The sequence below is a fragment of the Salvia hispanica genome, chromosome 2 (assembly GCF_023119035.1).
Source record: "Salvia hispanica cultivar TCC Black 2014 chromosome 2, UniMelb_Shisp_WGS_1.0, whole genome shotgun sequence".
In the NCBI taxonomy this organism is placed as follows: domain Eukaryota; kingdom Viridiplantae; phylum Streptophyta; class Magnoliopsida; order Lamiales; family Lamiaceae; genus Salvia; species Salvia hispanica.
In genome coordinates this window covers 25,983,807-25,998,640 of record NC_062966.1, presented here as the reverse complement: position 1 = coordinate 25,998,640, position 14,834 = coordinate 25,983,807, and the positions used below count along the sequence as shown (strand labels likewise).

General features: G+C 35.3%; 2 protein-coding genes across 2 annotated transcripts in view; one reads left to right on the top strand and one right to left on the bottom strand.

Annotated features, from left to right (window-relative positions):
* The window catches only part of LOC125206582 (histone-lysine N-methyltransferase ASHH2), a 13,303-nt gene extending 966 nt beyond the window's left edge, over positions 1–12,337 (top strand). The window contains exons 2-17 of the mRNA XM_048105827.1: positions 18–225; positions 1,364–1,521; positions 1,646–1,725; positions 2,687–2,818; positions 2,902–3,018; positions 3,464–3,556; positions 4,464–4,541; positions 5,311–5,367; positions 5,538–6,414; positions 6,497–6,552; positions 7,064–7,143; positions 7,279–7,361; positions 7,460–7,539; positions 10,173–10,252; positions 10,661–10,709; positions 11,178–12,337. Of these exons, the coding sequence (XP_047961784.1) occupies positions 18–225; positions 1,364–1,521; positions 1,646–1,725; positions 2,687–2,818; positions 2,902–3,018; positions 3,464–3,556; positions 4,464–4,541; positions 5,311–5,367; positions 5,538–6,414; positions 6,497–6,552; positions 7,064–7,143; positions 7,279–7,361; positions 7,460–7,539; positions 10,173–10,252; positions 10,661–10,709; positions 11,178–12,173 (3,224 nt within the window). The 3' untranslated portion in view covers positions 12,174–12,337. The remainder of the gene's footprint in view (positions 1–17; positions 226–1,363; positions 1,522–1,645; positions 1,726–2,686; positions 2,819–2,901; positions 3,019–3,463; positions 3,557–4,463; positions 4,542–5,310; positions 5,368–5,537; positions 6,415–6,496; positions 6,553–7,063; positions 7,144–7,278; positions 7,362–7,459; positions 7,540–10,172; positions 10,253–10,660; positions 10,710–11,177) is intronic.
* Positions 12,335–13,000, bottom strand: LOC125206581 (glutathione S-transferase TCHQD). The gene is given in 3 exon segments (XM_048105825.1): positions 12,335–12,400; positions 12,402–12,576; positions 12,795–13,000. Coding segments are annotated over 3 exon segments (447 nt in total).
* Positions 13,001–14,834: the final 1,834 nt, after the last annotated feature.

Genomic DNA, 14,834 nt, shown 5'->3' with positions numbered 1-14,834 from the left:
CCTTATTAACATTACAGAAAATGAAGCACCATATGATGTTGGAGGAACTGGAGCATTTAGCAATGGAGTAACTGGACCAATTAACACAGGGAAATCTTCAATCGATGAAGTGAGAGAGAAATATGACCCACCTAGGAATGCATGGGTACTTTGTGATAAGTGCCAAAAATGGCGGCGGATACAAGCGGCTCTTGCTGATCAAATTGAAGAAACTAACTGTGGATGGTAGGTACTCAAAATATTGCAGGTGTACGCTGCCTATATGACCGTATTAATGATCATTTAACAATTAGACATTGCAATTCACAATAAAGTAGACTAATAGAGAGATATTTGATTCCTTATTTAAGTGCTTAATAGTTTATAGGAAGATTAACATAAATAGACTGTGTCTGTTTCTCTACAGGTTATGTATATCTATATTTTGCTTGGTCTAGTGCACCACTTTCTGTTAACCTGTGCATGATTTTTTTGGAACTAGGTGCAGGGTATATCTTTCTTTGACTTAAATATATATTATAACAGCCTTGTTTATTAGAAATATATAAACTGCTCACCTAATGTTTATAAGTATCTGGCAATAGAGTTGCTAGTGTATTGTGTTCTGTGTGATTGTGTTCCACCTGAAATTAAATGCCAAGAGACACATTCTTGATTATTATCAAGATTCAAGTTATATAATTTACTAGCAGATTTTTCTTCCTAAATCACAATTTCTTGCTAGAATGTTGTATACATACACTATACCATAAAGGGTTTACAAATGTTCTTTTTTCGGTGGTCTTTCCTTTTGGTTCCTTATTTTTTGGGTTATCCTTGTTTGTGCAATTATTATTTTGTGTATGCCGAATCCAATTTTCAGCAGTTTTGGCATCTTGACACTTCATTAAAGGTGCCCATGCTTTCTTTGATTCATATTTTAATTTTGGAAAGTTAGATGTGCATGATTTGTATTTTCCAGAAACGAAACAAAGCTAAACTTTCCTTTTCATATCATACTCATAGAAAATCTTTAATACGTGTTTATCATATTTCCATCTAGAGCTCAATTAAGGTTATTGAACAAGGGGCCAAAGACCTGCCATGAGCTGCCTGGCCCGTATTTGGGGAACCCTAAACTAAGTTTTTGACATATAACCATTTCTCAATAGTTAAAAAATATTAACTAATGAAGTTAACAAAAAACGTATGTGTTTAGGGAAAAGTATGAGATACATACTGTTGCTTAACATCATACATGAGTTGAAGCACAGATTGAGCATGATTGGATTTGGGATAGACTGTTTACTTATTGATAAGGATGTTGATGCGTTCATACTTTCTAGAAGAGTGATTGATGGGTGTGTTATATACATTTGTTAAGGACTTGCCAAGATAACACTGATAAAGCCTATGCTGACTGCTCAATTCCTCAAGAGAAGTCAAATTCAGACATTAATGAAGAACTGGAAATATCTGATCGCTCTTGTGACGAAGATGCTTCTGGAACTTTTCGGAAGCTTAATCAAGACAGACCAAAGGGTTTGTTGTTTCTATAATACTGTCACAGTTGTGCCTATGTGTCCCTTGAAAATTGGGTTCTCTATTAGACAGTATGCCCCTCTCTCTTTGACTGAATGTTGAGTTGGTTTTGTTTATTAAACAGTTGCTCTGCAGTCATCGTGGACACTTATTAAGTCAAACACGTTTTTGCATCGAAGCCGCAAAACTCAAACCATTGATGAGGTAAACAGCCCCTCTCTTTTACTATTATGCCCAGTTGTCTGCATAAAGATTTGTATTATTTATTTGAAATCTTTACTGAAGTGTACTAAATGTTGGATATGTGCTATTGTTTAACTCATAAAGGTGTTGCTAATGGATGAATAAATATTTTTGATTTTAGCCAGCCAACAGCCCCAAATCTGGGATATGGACATGAATGGCTGCTCTAGTCTTAAAATTTTCACTAACTGGTTTTTGCTCTTTTTTGTACTTGAGCAGTCATTGGGTTCTCAGTGTGTTTCTTTATAAGGTCACTTACTTAGCTGCTATTTTCCCAAGAGGATCCGTTAAGAAAAAGAGTTTTTTAAGCCCCTAAGAAGATTAGCTTCAGAGTTGTTTGATAGTTACATTAAAAATAAAACTAATTCACATGGTTTTTCTCCCACCCCTTTGTTTGTTTAGATACAATAATAAGTCATGGCCTCTTTTGAATGCTTGAAGGATTTCTAATGATATTGTAACTTTATATGCTTTGGGTCTGTCTATCTGTTTTAATTTAAAGCTAGGCTCCTTTTCTAGTTCTTTGCAACTTGAGTAGATGTTCTGTTTGAAGTGTAAGAAATGAGTCTTTTGAGGGCTATAAAGAGTGATGCCACAAAATCTTGTGATCCTAAAGTATCATATTTTGCATCTTTCTTTTTAAATTCCTATTAGTATGTTATAGGGCATTGAGTGGTCCTAACATATGAAATTGACCAATTAGTATAGTTGTATTTTTGTTTAAAACCTGCTGAAGATGCTAGACATGTCATAATGATAATACCCTAAATGTGAATTATTAAAGATGCATTACCTAGATGCCATGCACCTCGCTTTTGGCCCATTCAGTGCTGCAATTGTCGTTCTGTGCCTCTCATGGTTCGTATTCTGCATGAACGCATGCCACTTGAAAATATGTTTGTCTTTTTTTTGTGTATAACAGGTAATGGTTTGCCACTGTAAAACTCCATCAGATGGAAGAATGGGTTGTGGAGATAAATGTTTGAACCGGATGCTTAATATTGAGTGTGTCCAGGGAACTTGTCCATGTGGTGAACTTTGTTCAAATCAACAGGTGCAGAAAGTTCTCTGTTTTAACTTATATGCAGTTCTCATTTCCACGCCAATAGTTATATTCTAATGCATATTTCATTTCAGTTTCAAAGGCGCAAATATTCTAAACTGAAGTGGTTCAGGTGCGGAAAGAAAGGCTATGGTCTTCAGGCACTTGAAGACATGCCCCAGGGGCAGTTCCTGATAGAATATGTTGGAGAGGTTATGCATTATATTAACTTTTATGATTTAACCCTTCTAATATTTAGGAGCTTCACGTGAACTAATTATATTGGTCTTGGTAGGCTGAAAAAGTAGGCAATAATTATCAGTAATAAAGGTGCTATGCCAAAATGGTTTATCTTTATATCTTAAATCAATATCCACAGCTGTGTGTGGTTTTTCTTCTTTATATTTCCATAGAGCTTCTCTTATTCCATTGATCCCATTAATTCCTTCAACAGCTCAATTGATGTGACTCTCTTATTGATGGTTTATGTACAGATTGTATCTTGCACGATGCACCTTATATGGCTTTGTGTGCTGTTTATTCGTCGCAATCTATATTTTTAAGCTGTAATTCGGAAGTTCCATTTTGGGATTAGACTGCTCTGAAAAATGATCTTGGTCTTAATACTGTAATATATTTGGATATTTGATGTTGCAGGTACTTGATGTGCATGCGTATGAAGCAAGACAAAGAGAGTATGGCATGAGCGGTCATAAACATTTCTATTTTATGACATTGAATGGGAGTGAGGTTCGTGGTAATCTCTTTGCTACATGCATAAAGTAGGTGACTGTTTCTGTATCATTAAATATGCCTTAGCACAGGGTCAAATCTCATCATAATTTTCTCAGACTTTCTATCTTTTGTTTTCCAACCTGTTGATCTTAGGATAACTTAGCTAGTTCCAATCACTGTTGTATTTTTGCTTCAGTATGTGATCCCAAGTGTCTTGTTCTCATGACATTTCTGGAGATTGGAGAGGTAACTTGTTGCATTGTTGCAGTCTTACTTGGAGATTCTTTTTTTTTTTATTGAAAAAATTGACACTTGCTGGAAATCAAATGATGTTCTGACATTAAACAATTAATGAAAATTAATAAGATCTTCAACATTTGGTGGTGTTCGTCTTCTCTGTCCTTTTCCAAGGCATCATATGATTTTATGTGTGTGTTTTTACATCGTTTGGTCTAGCAATTATCTTGAAGTATACTGAATAAATCATTTCAACATCATTGTAGTGATTATACTTTCCATGCATCAGAATTCTTGAATTTTCATAGTTGGTGACTTGGTTCAAATAACTGGATAAAGGAATTTGATATTTTATTACTTCATTTTTCAACCCTGGGTACAAGAAATTGAGATCTCTAGTATTGTGGTTTGTATTTGCAAAAATTTTATACTGTAGCAGTACAGCTCAAGTACCTTAATATTATATCCTGCAATCTCAAAATACTTTAGTGTGCTTGGATGTTATGAACTTCTTTCACAAAATGTGGTAAGAAAAAACACTGTTATCTCACGTCTCTCAAGTTCATCGATATCACATAATCCTTGTCTTTGTATATTCATTTTTTATGTCCAATTTCTGTAAATGATATCATGGTACTAAATATATGGAATTCATATCCTCAATATATTCCGGCTTCTATTCCAGGTGATCGATGCATCTGCTAAAGGGAATCTGGGCCGGTTTATAAATCACAGCTGTGACCCTAACTGTCGCACTGAAAAGGTATTACTGTCAGGGAACCTCTCACATAGTGTGCTCTTTAATGTAGTTTGTGAATCTGTTACTTTTTATTACTGATTTTTGCAGCTTTCACGTAATTTTTGTTTAACACCCTGTATTTTCACACAAGAAATTGTTGCATTTGTCTTGTGTTGTCGTCTCATTTATGTGTTTTATTTTCACATTTTGATCAGTTATTATCTTTCTAGTATGGTTTGTCAGGCATGGCTAATCTATGCTCTGTTGGAGCTGTCTTTCTCTTTTTTTGCTCTTTTTTTTTCACCCCATTCTGTAGCTCACAGAACCCATCAGCTGCCTCCTTGGTTGATGAAGTGCAATCGCGCTTTCATTGTCAGCATTTTGTTGGTTCACATCTCTGTATTATCTCGAAAGATCTTGGTGAACTGGTTGTTGGCTCTTAGCCAACTATTTTCTCAGAAAAAAACTTGTCTCCTGGTATAAATATATGATCTTGGTTAACTAGTTGGTGGATTTTTAGCCTACTCTTATCTCAAGTAAAAACCTCTCCTGATTCAGGATCAGACCACGTTCGACGCATCTGATTAAATGCAAAAGTACCTGAACGCTTTTTGTCTGGAAAACTTTGTCATTGATATAGTATTTCTTATAAGTCAAAATATGAAATTTCCTTATTTATTCACCTAACTAATAAGTACACTTTTATGGACTTTTATTTATGTCATGATCTGCAGCTTTAAAAAATAAATTTTGATTTGGGTTGTCACTATTAACTGAAGACTTTGCTTGGCAGTGGATGGTGAATGGGGAGGTTTGCATTGGATTGTTTACTCTGAGAGATATAAAGAAGGTAACTACCCTTTTTTTCTGGGGAAGTGTTCCCGGGAGGGGGGAGGTGATACATGGTATTGCTGCTGCCTTTTGGCTTGCTTCCCGGCTCTTTCACTATTCATATTCTGATTCAGATAAATTTTCTGTCGGACGATAGTTAACAAGCTTTCTTGGACTTATGCTTGACAGGGGGAAGAGGTTACATTCGATTACAACTTTGTACGTGTTTTTGGGGCTGCTGCCAAAAAATGTGAATGTGGCTCAGCTAATTGTCGGGGCTATATTGGTGGTGATCTAACGAACTCAGAAGTAATTGCTCAGGATGATTCAGATGATGAATACGCAGAACCAGTAATGACTTGTGAAGGAGATATGAGTGAAGATTGGAATGAAATAGTATTAAACAACTCGAAAGATGAAATTGCTAATGAACCACCTGAAAACATCTATAGTATGGAGAAATGTATCGGTACTGTTGGTGAGAGCTTAATAACATCACACACTTCTGAAACTTCACCTCAAATAGATGAAGGTGTTGACCCTGCACAGGCAGAAATCAGGGTTCACGATGGGATTGGTGTGTACGATTCTATTGGTAACAATTTTGCTGCTAATGTTGTGGAGAAGTTGAATAACAATAAAACTATGGGCGAGTTCTTGAAACGATATACACCGGTAGGTTGTAAGGTTGAATGTGAAGGCATAGCATCCCAGATGCGAGAGTCTTCCCAAATCAAGGATATTAACTCAGAATTGGATGGTATTGTGAACAAGTCCATGTCTTCTACTCACAAAACAGCGATTAGTGTACCTCATAGCAAATCATTGTCCGATAAAGTTGAGGGAAATAGGAATTTAAAGTATCCTACTGTGGAAGGCAGGGATGAACTAGCAAAGTCCAAGTGTCTCACCAAGACTAAACGCTTGTTCACATTAATTAAGAAAGGGAAACCTAAATTGAATGCTTTGAAGGACAAACTATCTCCGGATGTGAATAGGTTAAGTGCAGAACTGCAGAAATCCAAAAAATTGTCAAAAGTTTCTTTAAGCCATCATCTTGAAGCAGGTATTCAGAGATGTAGTAGCCAATGATTTCTAAGCTATCATTCCTGGTTATTTGATTTAACATGTTATTTAACTGCTTGCAGTAGAAGGAAAACTGAACGAACTACTTGACCCTGAAGGAGGAATAAGCAAGCGAAAAGTAAGCTTCTTCTCGTAATTTTTGCTGTCTTATTTTTTGGGGATCTGGTACCATCTTCTCAATTCAAGTGACAAGATCTAGCCAGTTCTTTCTTTTCATAGATTTTGCTAGAAAAAATTGTCCAGTGCTGATTTGTCAAGACTCAAAATATGTCGCATTGTTTTTTAATACTCCGTCCATTTCTTAAAAGTAGAAACTCTTTCCTTTTGGTCCGTCTCTTATAAATATAACTTTCCATTATAGGAAATGTTTGAACCACATATTACCCTTGCACATCAATTTATTTACAACTCATACAACTAATTTATGTGGACTCCATAATCCATTAACACTAATTTCACTACCTTTTCTCTTTCTCTTTCTTACTTTATCAATTTTGCATTAAAACCCGTGCTGTTTCAAAAGTTCATATTTTTAAGAGACGGAGGGAGTACTAAATTTATGTACATGAGTCTCTTTAATGTGCCTATAGATGGTTGTTTTCTGTTTCCTAAGTATTATGATTTGATAGGATTCATCAAGAGGTTACTTGAAACTTCTTTTTCTAACTGCTGCAACTGGGAACAATGGCCATGGTGAAGCTATTCAGAGGTACTCAGAAAATACTAATGCATGCTAATTTTTTTGTAACCACACATGTCGCCATTTGTAGGTGAAAGATAACTTCTTGAGTGCATGACATCGGTTTACTTTAGAGATGCTTTAATTCCTCTTTCTGTCTTGCAGCAACAGAGATCTTTCAATGATTTTGGATGCACTCTTGAAGACAAAATCTCGGACAGTTCTGGTTGATATTATAGATAAAAATGGTAGTTATTTTATTTATTTACCAGAAGAAATATATATTTAAATCTTTCTGAAAGTGGAGTAGTAATTAGTTTCTGAGAGTGAGCTATTCTGGTTTTAGGTTTGCATATGTTGCACAACATTTTGAAGCGGTACAGGAAAGAGTTCATCAAAACTCCAATCTTGCGCAAGCTTCTTAAGGTAAAAATTCCTGGTTCAGATAATTTTACTTTACCAGATTGATGAACAAATATTTTGATGCATTGTGCATAATTTAGCACATTATGAGCAAATCCTTAGACATGAGCGATATCTATACTATTTAATCAACATATCATGGCCGTATTGAGTTACATGTCATTTATTTGGGTAGATCTTGTTAATTGCCTAAAGCATTGCGAATTTGGTTGTGGTGTTTCCAACTTTCCCTTGTATAGGGACATTTATGCCGGAAACTTCAATGAATATTGGCACAAGCTTAGCAATTGCAAATGAATTTGAAGTGCAAATGGATTCTATGGACAATGCTGAAAAAAGAAGATGGAAGAAAAAAAATGAAAAGAAACAATAGAGAGGTGGATTGGGAAAAGTGATTTCAGCATCAAACACATTTTTATGAGCTGATATGAATCTTCAAGTTACACAGGACTAAGGGTCAATAGGCTTATTAGTTGAGGCAAGATGTTTGCCGAAGAGGAGGGAACTAGGCATCCATATAATCATAAAAACTCTAAAAATATTGATATGGTAATGCGATGCTTGAACGTGTCACTTATGTAAATCAATCAAAGCATGTGTACGACGGAAAATGGTAGCAGTACTAATAGTTGCTTGACATATTATTAGAGAAATCAGCCCTGGAAATTAGAATTTTAAGTTCTTGTCATATACAACTGCTAGAGAGAATTAGGACTTGTTCAAGTTCCATGTTATACCCAGATATGTGTTCAAATCTGGGCCAATACTAGTGTTCAAGTTCCAAGCCTCAAATGTGGAGTGTATTGGTTAGAATTCTAGGCCTGCACTGTTGCTCTATGTTATGTGCATAAATCAATTCTCAGTCATTTGGTGGTAAATGGAGCTGCATTGAAGTCCACACCCAGAAATGAAGCTGAATTGGCTATTTTACCCCTCCCAAATTTGTTTCTCCCCAAAATCAGATGTCTCAGTGTGGGTATTTTGGTCACAAGGATTTTTAAACCCCTTAAAATAATTATATAATATTCGAAATTGATTACTTCAAGAACTATATATGGAACAATGAACACCTGATATGGACAGCGGCGGAGCCACGGTGGGGCCAGGGGGGCCCTTGGGCCCCCCAGCCATATGAATATTTACTATATATAATATATGTATGCGACATTAATGATTAATCACATCAGTAGTTAGCGCAATTGGTGTGAATACGGGCCACTCATCCGCGAGATACCAAGTTCGATTCCTGTTGGTGCATTCATTCTCCTAACCGATACTTAAATTCCCTATTCGTATATGTTTTTTCAGATTTTCTAATATTAGTAGAATTAATTATGGAGTATTTAGGGTTTAGGGTAGTAATTCTGGTTGATTATCATATTCATTTATAGTATTTATTGATTTTCTCATATTACTATTTTTATTGATTTTCTCTCTAGTAATTTTGCATAACCGATTTAAAATTTGTATTCATAAAGAATGATATTTATAATTTAAGAATAAAAATAATTCTATACACATGTAAATATATAATATTGTAGTATAATATTAGTAAAATTAATATCAATGCTATGCCCTAAAAAATATATTCATATTTTTCTTATTATCTATTTCTCACGCACAACTTTTTCTATAGCTTATGTTCAAGTTGCCAAACACTGAACATACTGAATAAATTATAATACTTCCTCTATTCACGAAAAAAGTCTCATTTTGCCATTTTGTAATGTCCACAAAACTTAGTTCCATTTATAAAAATAGAAAATTTTCCTCTCATACTTTACCTTTTTCTCTCTCATCTCTCTTACTTTATCCACATTTTTATACATTCTCTCTCTTATTTTACCACTTTCTCATTAAAACTCGTGTCGTCTATAAATGAGACTATTTTTTGCGAAGGAAAGGAGTAGTTATTTGGGCCCCCCATCGTTAAAAGTCTGGCTATGGATGGTATATATGTGGGTCCTACACGCCCAAAACCCATCCAGATTTATTTATTCCCTATCCATACTAAAGAACTTAAACAAGTCCTTAAGAAATGTCAACTGACAAAATATGAAGGTAAATAATGTGACTCGGAATCGTTCAAATCTCCCATGCATAAAAATTCTTGAAGATCCCTGCTACAGATTAAACTATGCCATTCTCATTCAATGGTTGTTGGGTTGATGCCTAAGATCCACATTTCCAAGCCTGAGATAGCTCAATGATATACCTAGGGACATACTAAATTGTGGCACAAAATTAATTGGATGCAATCAGCTGGCTAATAAGCAGATAATAAGAACATAGAGCCACATAATTTTTTGTTGGCCTGCATTAAGGACAGAGGCATCTATGTTTATTGAGTGAATGAATATGTAGGTTGCTTGTCCGCAGTTCAGAAGTGCTGCATTCAAAGGAAACAACTACTGAGAAATTCTTAACACATGTTCTCTTGTCCTGTACTTTATGGTTAGCTTCACATCAGTCAAGCAACGCATTAAATTTTTTGTGAACTTGATAGCAACTTGCTGAATGCTGTTACATGAAGCATTTACTGTTGTATCTTTTTTAGATTAGTGTAAACTCTGTGTATTATATATTAATATACTTATCAAATAGTTGCTGACGGCTGTTAAACCATTCTACTGTAGGTACTGGAGTATCTAGCAACACGAGAGATTCTAACATTGGAGCACATAACTGGAGGTCCTGCTTGTCCAGGAGTCGAGAGGTGATTAGAAAATACTGTCTACCATTTTCATGTTTTCATGTTATACCAAGATTTATTGGGGTCTTTTGATTTGGATGGAATGATATAAGATCACATGACTGATGTTCAAGGCACACAATTTTCCAGCCCACTAACCCCTAGAACCTGTGCAACACTTCATTAGGGCACACACCTAGGATCTAAGAGGCACACCTTTGTGTATGAATTTAATAATATGACGGTGAAGTCTGTTTTTGCTATTGGTGGATGTATTCTTAGATTTGGAAATATTGGTGTCCAATATGATTTTTATGCATGCTTATTTTAATAGTGTAATTAATTGTATCTGTGGTATATGTGCTAATTTGATGACTATTATGGCAAAGCTCAATGCTATGCGGTCCGCAATTTCACTGTAATGTCTAATAGTGTCCAACCCATACTGCTAATTGATTCTCATTCTCAGCCCCATTTAAAGGTCTCTCCTAGATTCCAGAAATAGTTTCATGTACTAAAATGTTGAGGTGGGTTCTCCTTACCACCATTATGCACCCCAAACTTCACAAAAGCTGTTGTTCAAAGCTTAGGTGAAAAGTGACATACGATGGTAGTATGGTACAATACACTAACAAAAACTATGCATATCAGTCAAATAATAGATAAATAATTCTAAGAACCATAATTTTGCATGACAGGATGTATAGTATTTGCATACAAAAATACCCAACTAAAGATGGTTGTAAAAACTGTTTGTGATAGTCAAACTTGCAACTGTTGTCAAAACCTTTTATGTCCTTCATTTGGTGAGGTTGCGACTCAGGGAATATTAAAAGAATAAACTCTCAAAGTGCTTGTGTTCTTTACCTATTCACTGTTTTTTTATTTTTTTTGTGCTTTTGTAATTGTAGTACTTGTAAACTGGTTGGCGCTTTTCTGAATTTCTCAGGTCCATCAAATTGCCCAGAACTTCAGGGATAAGTGGATTCCTAGATCCTTAAGGAAAACTTGCTGCATGGAAAGAGAGGATGGAGCATTTGAATATCAGCAGCCTACAAGCCATGGAGGGTTATCAGTGCCATATGATCCTTGGAGAGGGGGGAAACCAACAGAAGCATCAAACTCTATTGAAACAGAGCCAGTTGCTGCTTATGGCACGACAGAGACTTCTACAGTAGAGCATTCGGATGCAGGTAGTAGCTGCAGAAGCAGTGAGCCAAAAACACACAAGCGCAAGAGCCGATGGGATAACCCTGCGGAGCACCCACAATCAAGATGTAGGAATAACTTGGTAGGTGAGAACAAGGATAATGACAATGAGGATATCCCTCCTGGATTTGGAACTCCTTGTAACGGCTCTGTGATTCCATCCGATGCTTCTTCAACTGCTCCTGATCACCAAGAGAGAGGGATGCAAATGAAGCAGCACTTCATTAATATTGTATTGGGCGAACCACAGTTGAGGTTCAGTGCGCGTAAGCCTATCGCCTATGGAGTTCCCTATTCTATCATGCAGCAATTTGAAGTCCTGCAAGCAGAAATATCTGATGGTTGGACTATGGCTCCAGGTGTGCCATTCCATCCATTTCCACCTCTGCCTCCTTGTGCCCCCGCTGCGCTTGACCAATCAACATCTGCTAGATGTGCATCGTTGAGTGCACCTATACAAATGGCTGGACAATCTAGTGATACTTGTTTGATAAATCAAACTTTCCAGCAGAACACAAAGACATGCAGCATGGACTCATCACATGTCTCAGTTGCAATTGGCCGCCCAGATCTCCAGCAAGGAGGTTCTTGTAGCTTGGGAAGGAAATTCTTCAGGCAGCAAAAGTTTACACATTTGAAAGTCCCACCATGGGGTTCGAATGAGAAATGGCTGGGGTTCTGCTGGGAACAGTGCCAGAATCGGTTTTCCAGGAGTAGGTTTAGCGAACTCAAGTGAGGATTATAGGAAAGAATTATTTATGTGAAATTCATTGGTATTGGTTTGTGAAGACCAGCCTTAATTATAAGAGCTGTTGAAAAACTTTCTGATTCTCCTCTATGATGTACCTACAATTCTCTACTCACATTCCTACATAATTGCATTATTCTTTTGTTGCTTCAGCAATATCTTCTGTTATAAGCAATGGTGGCAGCCAGTTTAGGGCATTCAGCCATCCTTGCGATGTTTCACACGCCTAAGGAATGTAGTAACCTTGAGACAATACTTAGGTGGGGTGTGCGAAAGGGTGAAGAGCTTTGGATTCCATCGCTGTATCTTGTATACCCATTCAGCGACTTCTCCACTGCTAAGGCTGGATTCTTCTCCCGTACGAGTGACCTTTGCGATTCTTTCTATGTACCTATATGTTAGTGACGATTAAACGTAGAACTCTTACAATATAACGAGATAACAAAACACGAGATCATAGATGTCATAACAAGTTCTGTTCAAGATGCCATTGAACAGCTACATCAAAGTACAATGTCAGTATTCCGAACATGTTTGATCGCCTAATCCTTCAAATATGCAATCATAACTTGACGGTTAATCCCAAGAAACTCAAGTAAGGTGACGTACTGAATGATCTCAATGGTGTCAAACAAGACGTGGGAACCATTCTGGAAAACGGGAAGCTTTGCAGACGGGTTCTTCTCGAAGAATCTGGAATCGAAATTCATGCCCCTGATAGGATTGACATGAAATGATGTTCAATCGATGTTCTTCTCCAACACGAGCCCCACTTTCTGGCTGTTCAAGGAATATGGATGATGATATAGCTGCATTATGTCTCCCACATCTGCAATTCTGCTTTTAACAAGAAAAATCAGCTCTCATTAGATGTGTGTCAAGCTTTTGCAAAGAATACAATGTAAGTTGCTAATATTTGACTATAAAATTAATGTAGATAGCTATCAACACCAAAACACCCAAGAGTAAGACTGCATTTTCCTTGATTACCATGATCAACAACCATCACAGTGAAGAAGAATAATTACCCAGAAAATTCTTGAAATTACAATATATAGATACCCTTGTGAAAAAAAGATTTTGTAAGAAATATGAGTAAGAATTTTGGCAGAGAGATGATGAGTTTGGGTGCTGTGGCTGAGGAAAAGGACATGATGACAAATAGTGAATTTATGGGTCAACTATTTTTTGCTTACCATTAATTTCTTAATAATATCTCAAATTTGATTTCTCTCATTTCTCTCTCAACATTTTATTCAATGCATCCATTTTTTGTTTGAATTCCTTTTATGCTATAAAAGATAAATTCTTAAGATGCAATAAAAGATAAAAAGAAGCTAATACATTTGAAAGTAAGGGTGTGTTATATTGCAAGAAATATCAATACGATCAACAAAAAACGTCAATAAAGCCATAGGATTAATTCCATAAAATATCAATAGGGGTATTAATGTCAATTAACTACATGTTTAGTTAAAACTAACTTTTAAAAGAAATCCCAAAGCTTTAAATTCATATAACATATATCAAATTAAAGATAATTTTATAAGGATTCCAACGATATCATATATGCATATGTTCCGACGTCAAAATTTGAAAAAAAATTTAAAAAATTTTCAATTTTTTCGTAAAATAGAAATGTCAACATCTTATATTAAATATGTCGATATAATACATGTAGAATGTCGATATAAACAATGGGTTAACATTCTTAAAGCATCGTGTTGACATTCTCAAAGCATTGTGTTGATATTTCCGAAACACTATATTGACATTTTCATCTAAAACCCTAATTTGGCCTTTTTTTTAATCTTTTTTGATTTTATTAATAAAAATGAAAATTACACATGGCAAATTGTAGACCATATATTTTCTAAAATCTTATGGCCTCAAATTAGTTGTAGTTAGCAATTAAATGATGAGTTAGCAATTGATCACTGGGGAGTGATCAATTGTTAAGCTCATCCCTTAGTTGCTAACTACAACTAATTTAAGACCATAAGATTTTAGAAATCTTGTGGTCTACAATTTGCTCATGTTTAATTTCGTTTTTCATTTTTTAATATTAAAAAGATAATAGCAAGTATCAAATTTAGGGTTTAGAAATATAATGTCAATACAGTGTATGAAATACATCAACACGAAGACATAATAATGTTAACACAATTTCATATTGACATTTTACAAGCATAATATTGACATATTATGTAAGGTGTATTGACATAAATCTATTCGTAAAAAATACGAAAATTCAAAAAAAAAAATTAATTTTTTTTCAAATTTTGACTTCGGAACATATGCATGTAGTATATCGTTGGAATCCTTATAAAATTATCTTTAATTTGATATATGTTATATGAATTTAAAGTTTTGGGATTTCTTTTAAAAGTTATTTATAACTAACTTGACATTAATACCCCTATTGATATTTATTAGAGTTAGCAATTGATCACTCCCCGTGGATACAATACACGAAGATTAAGTTAAGAAAAAAAAGTGACAATCTATACTTTTTCTAAGGGATTGGAATTGGGCCTCTAAGCCCAAATTGTATTATATACAACCAGCAAAGACCATCTTTCTTGGGCCACCACTATTTAGTTCAGCCCATAGTAGTACGATTTAATAATGTTTTGTGAATGGGATAAA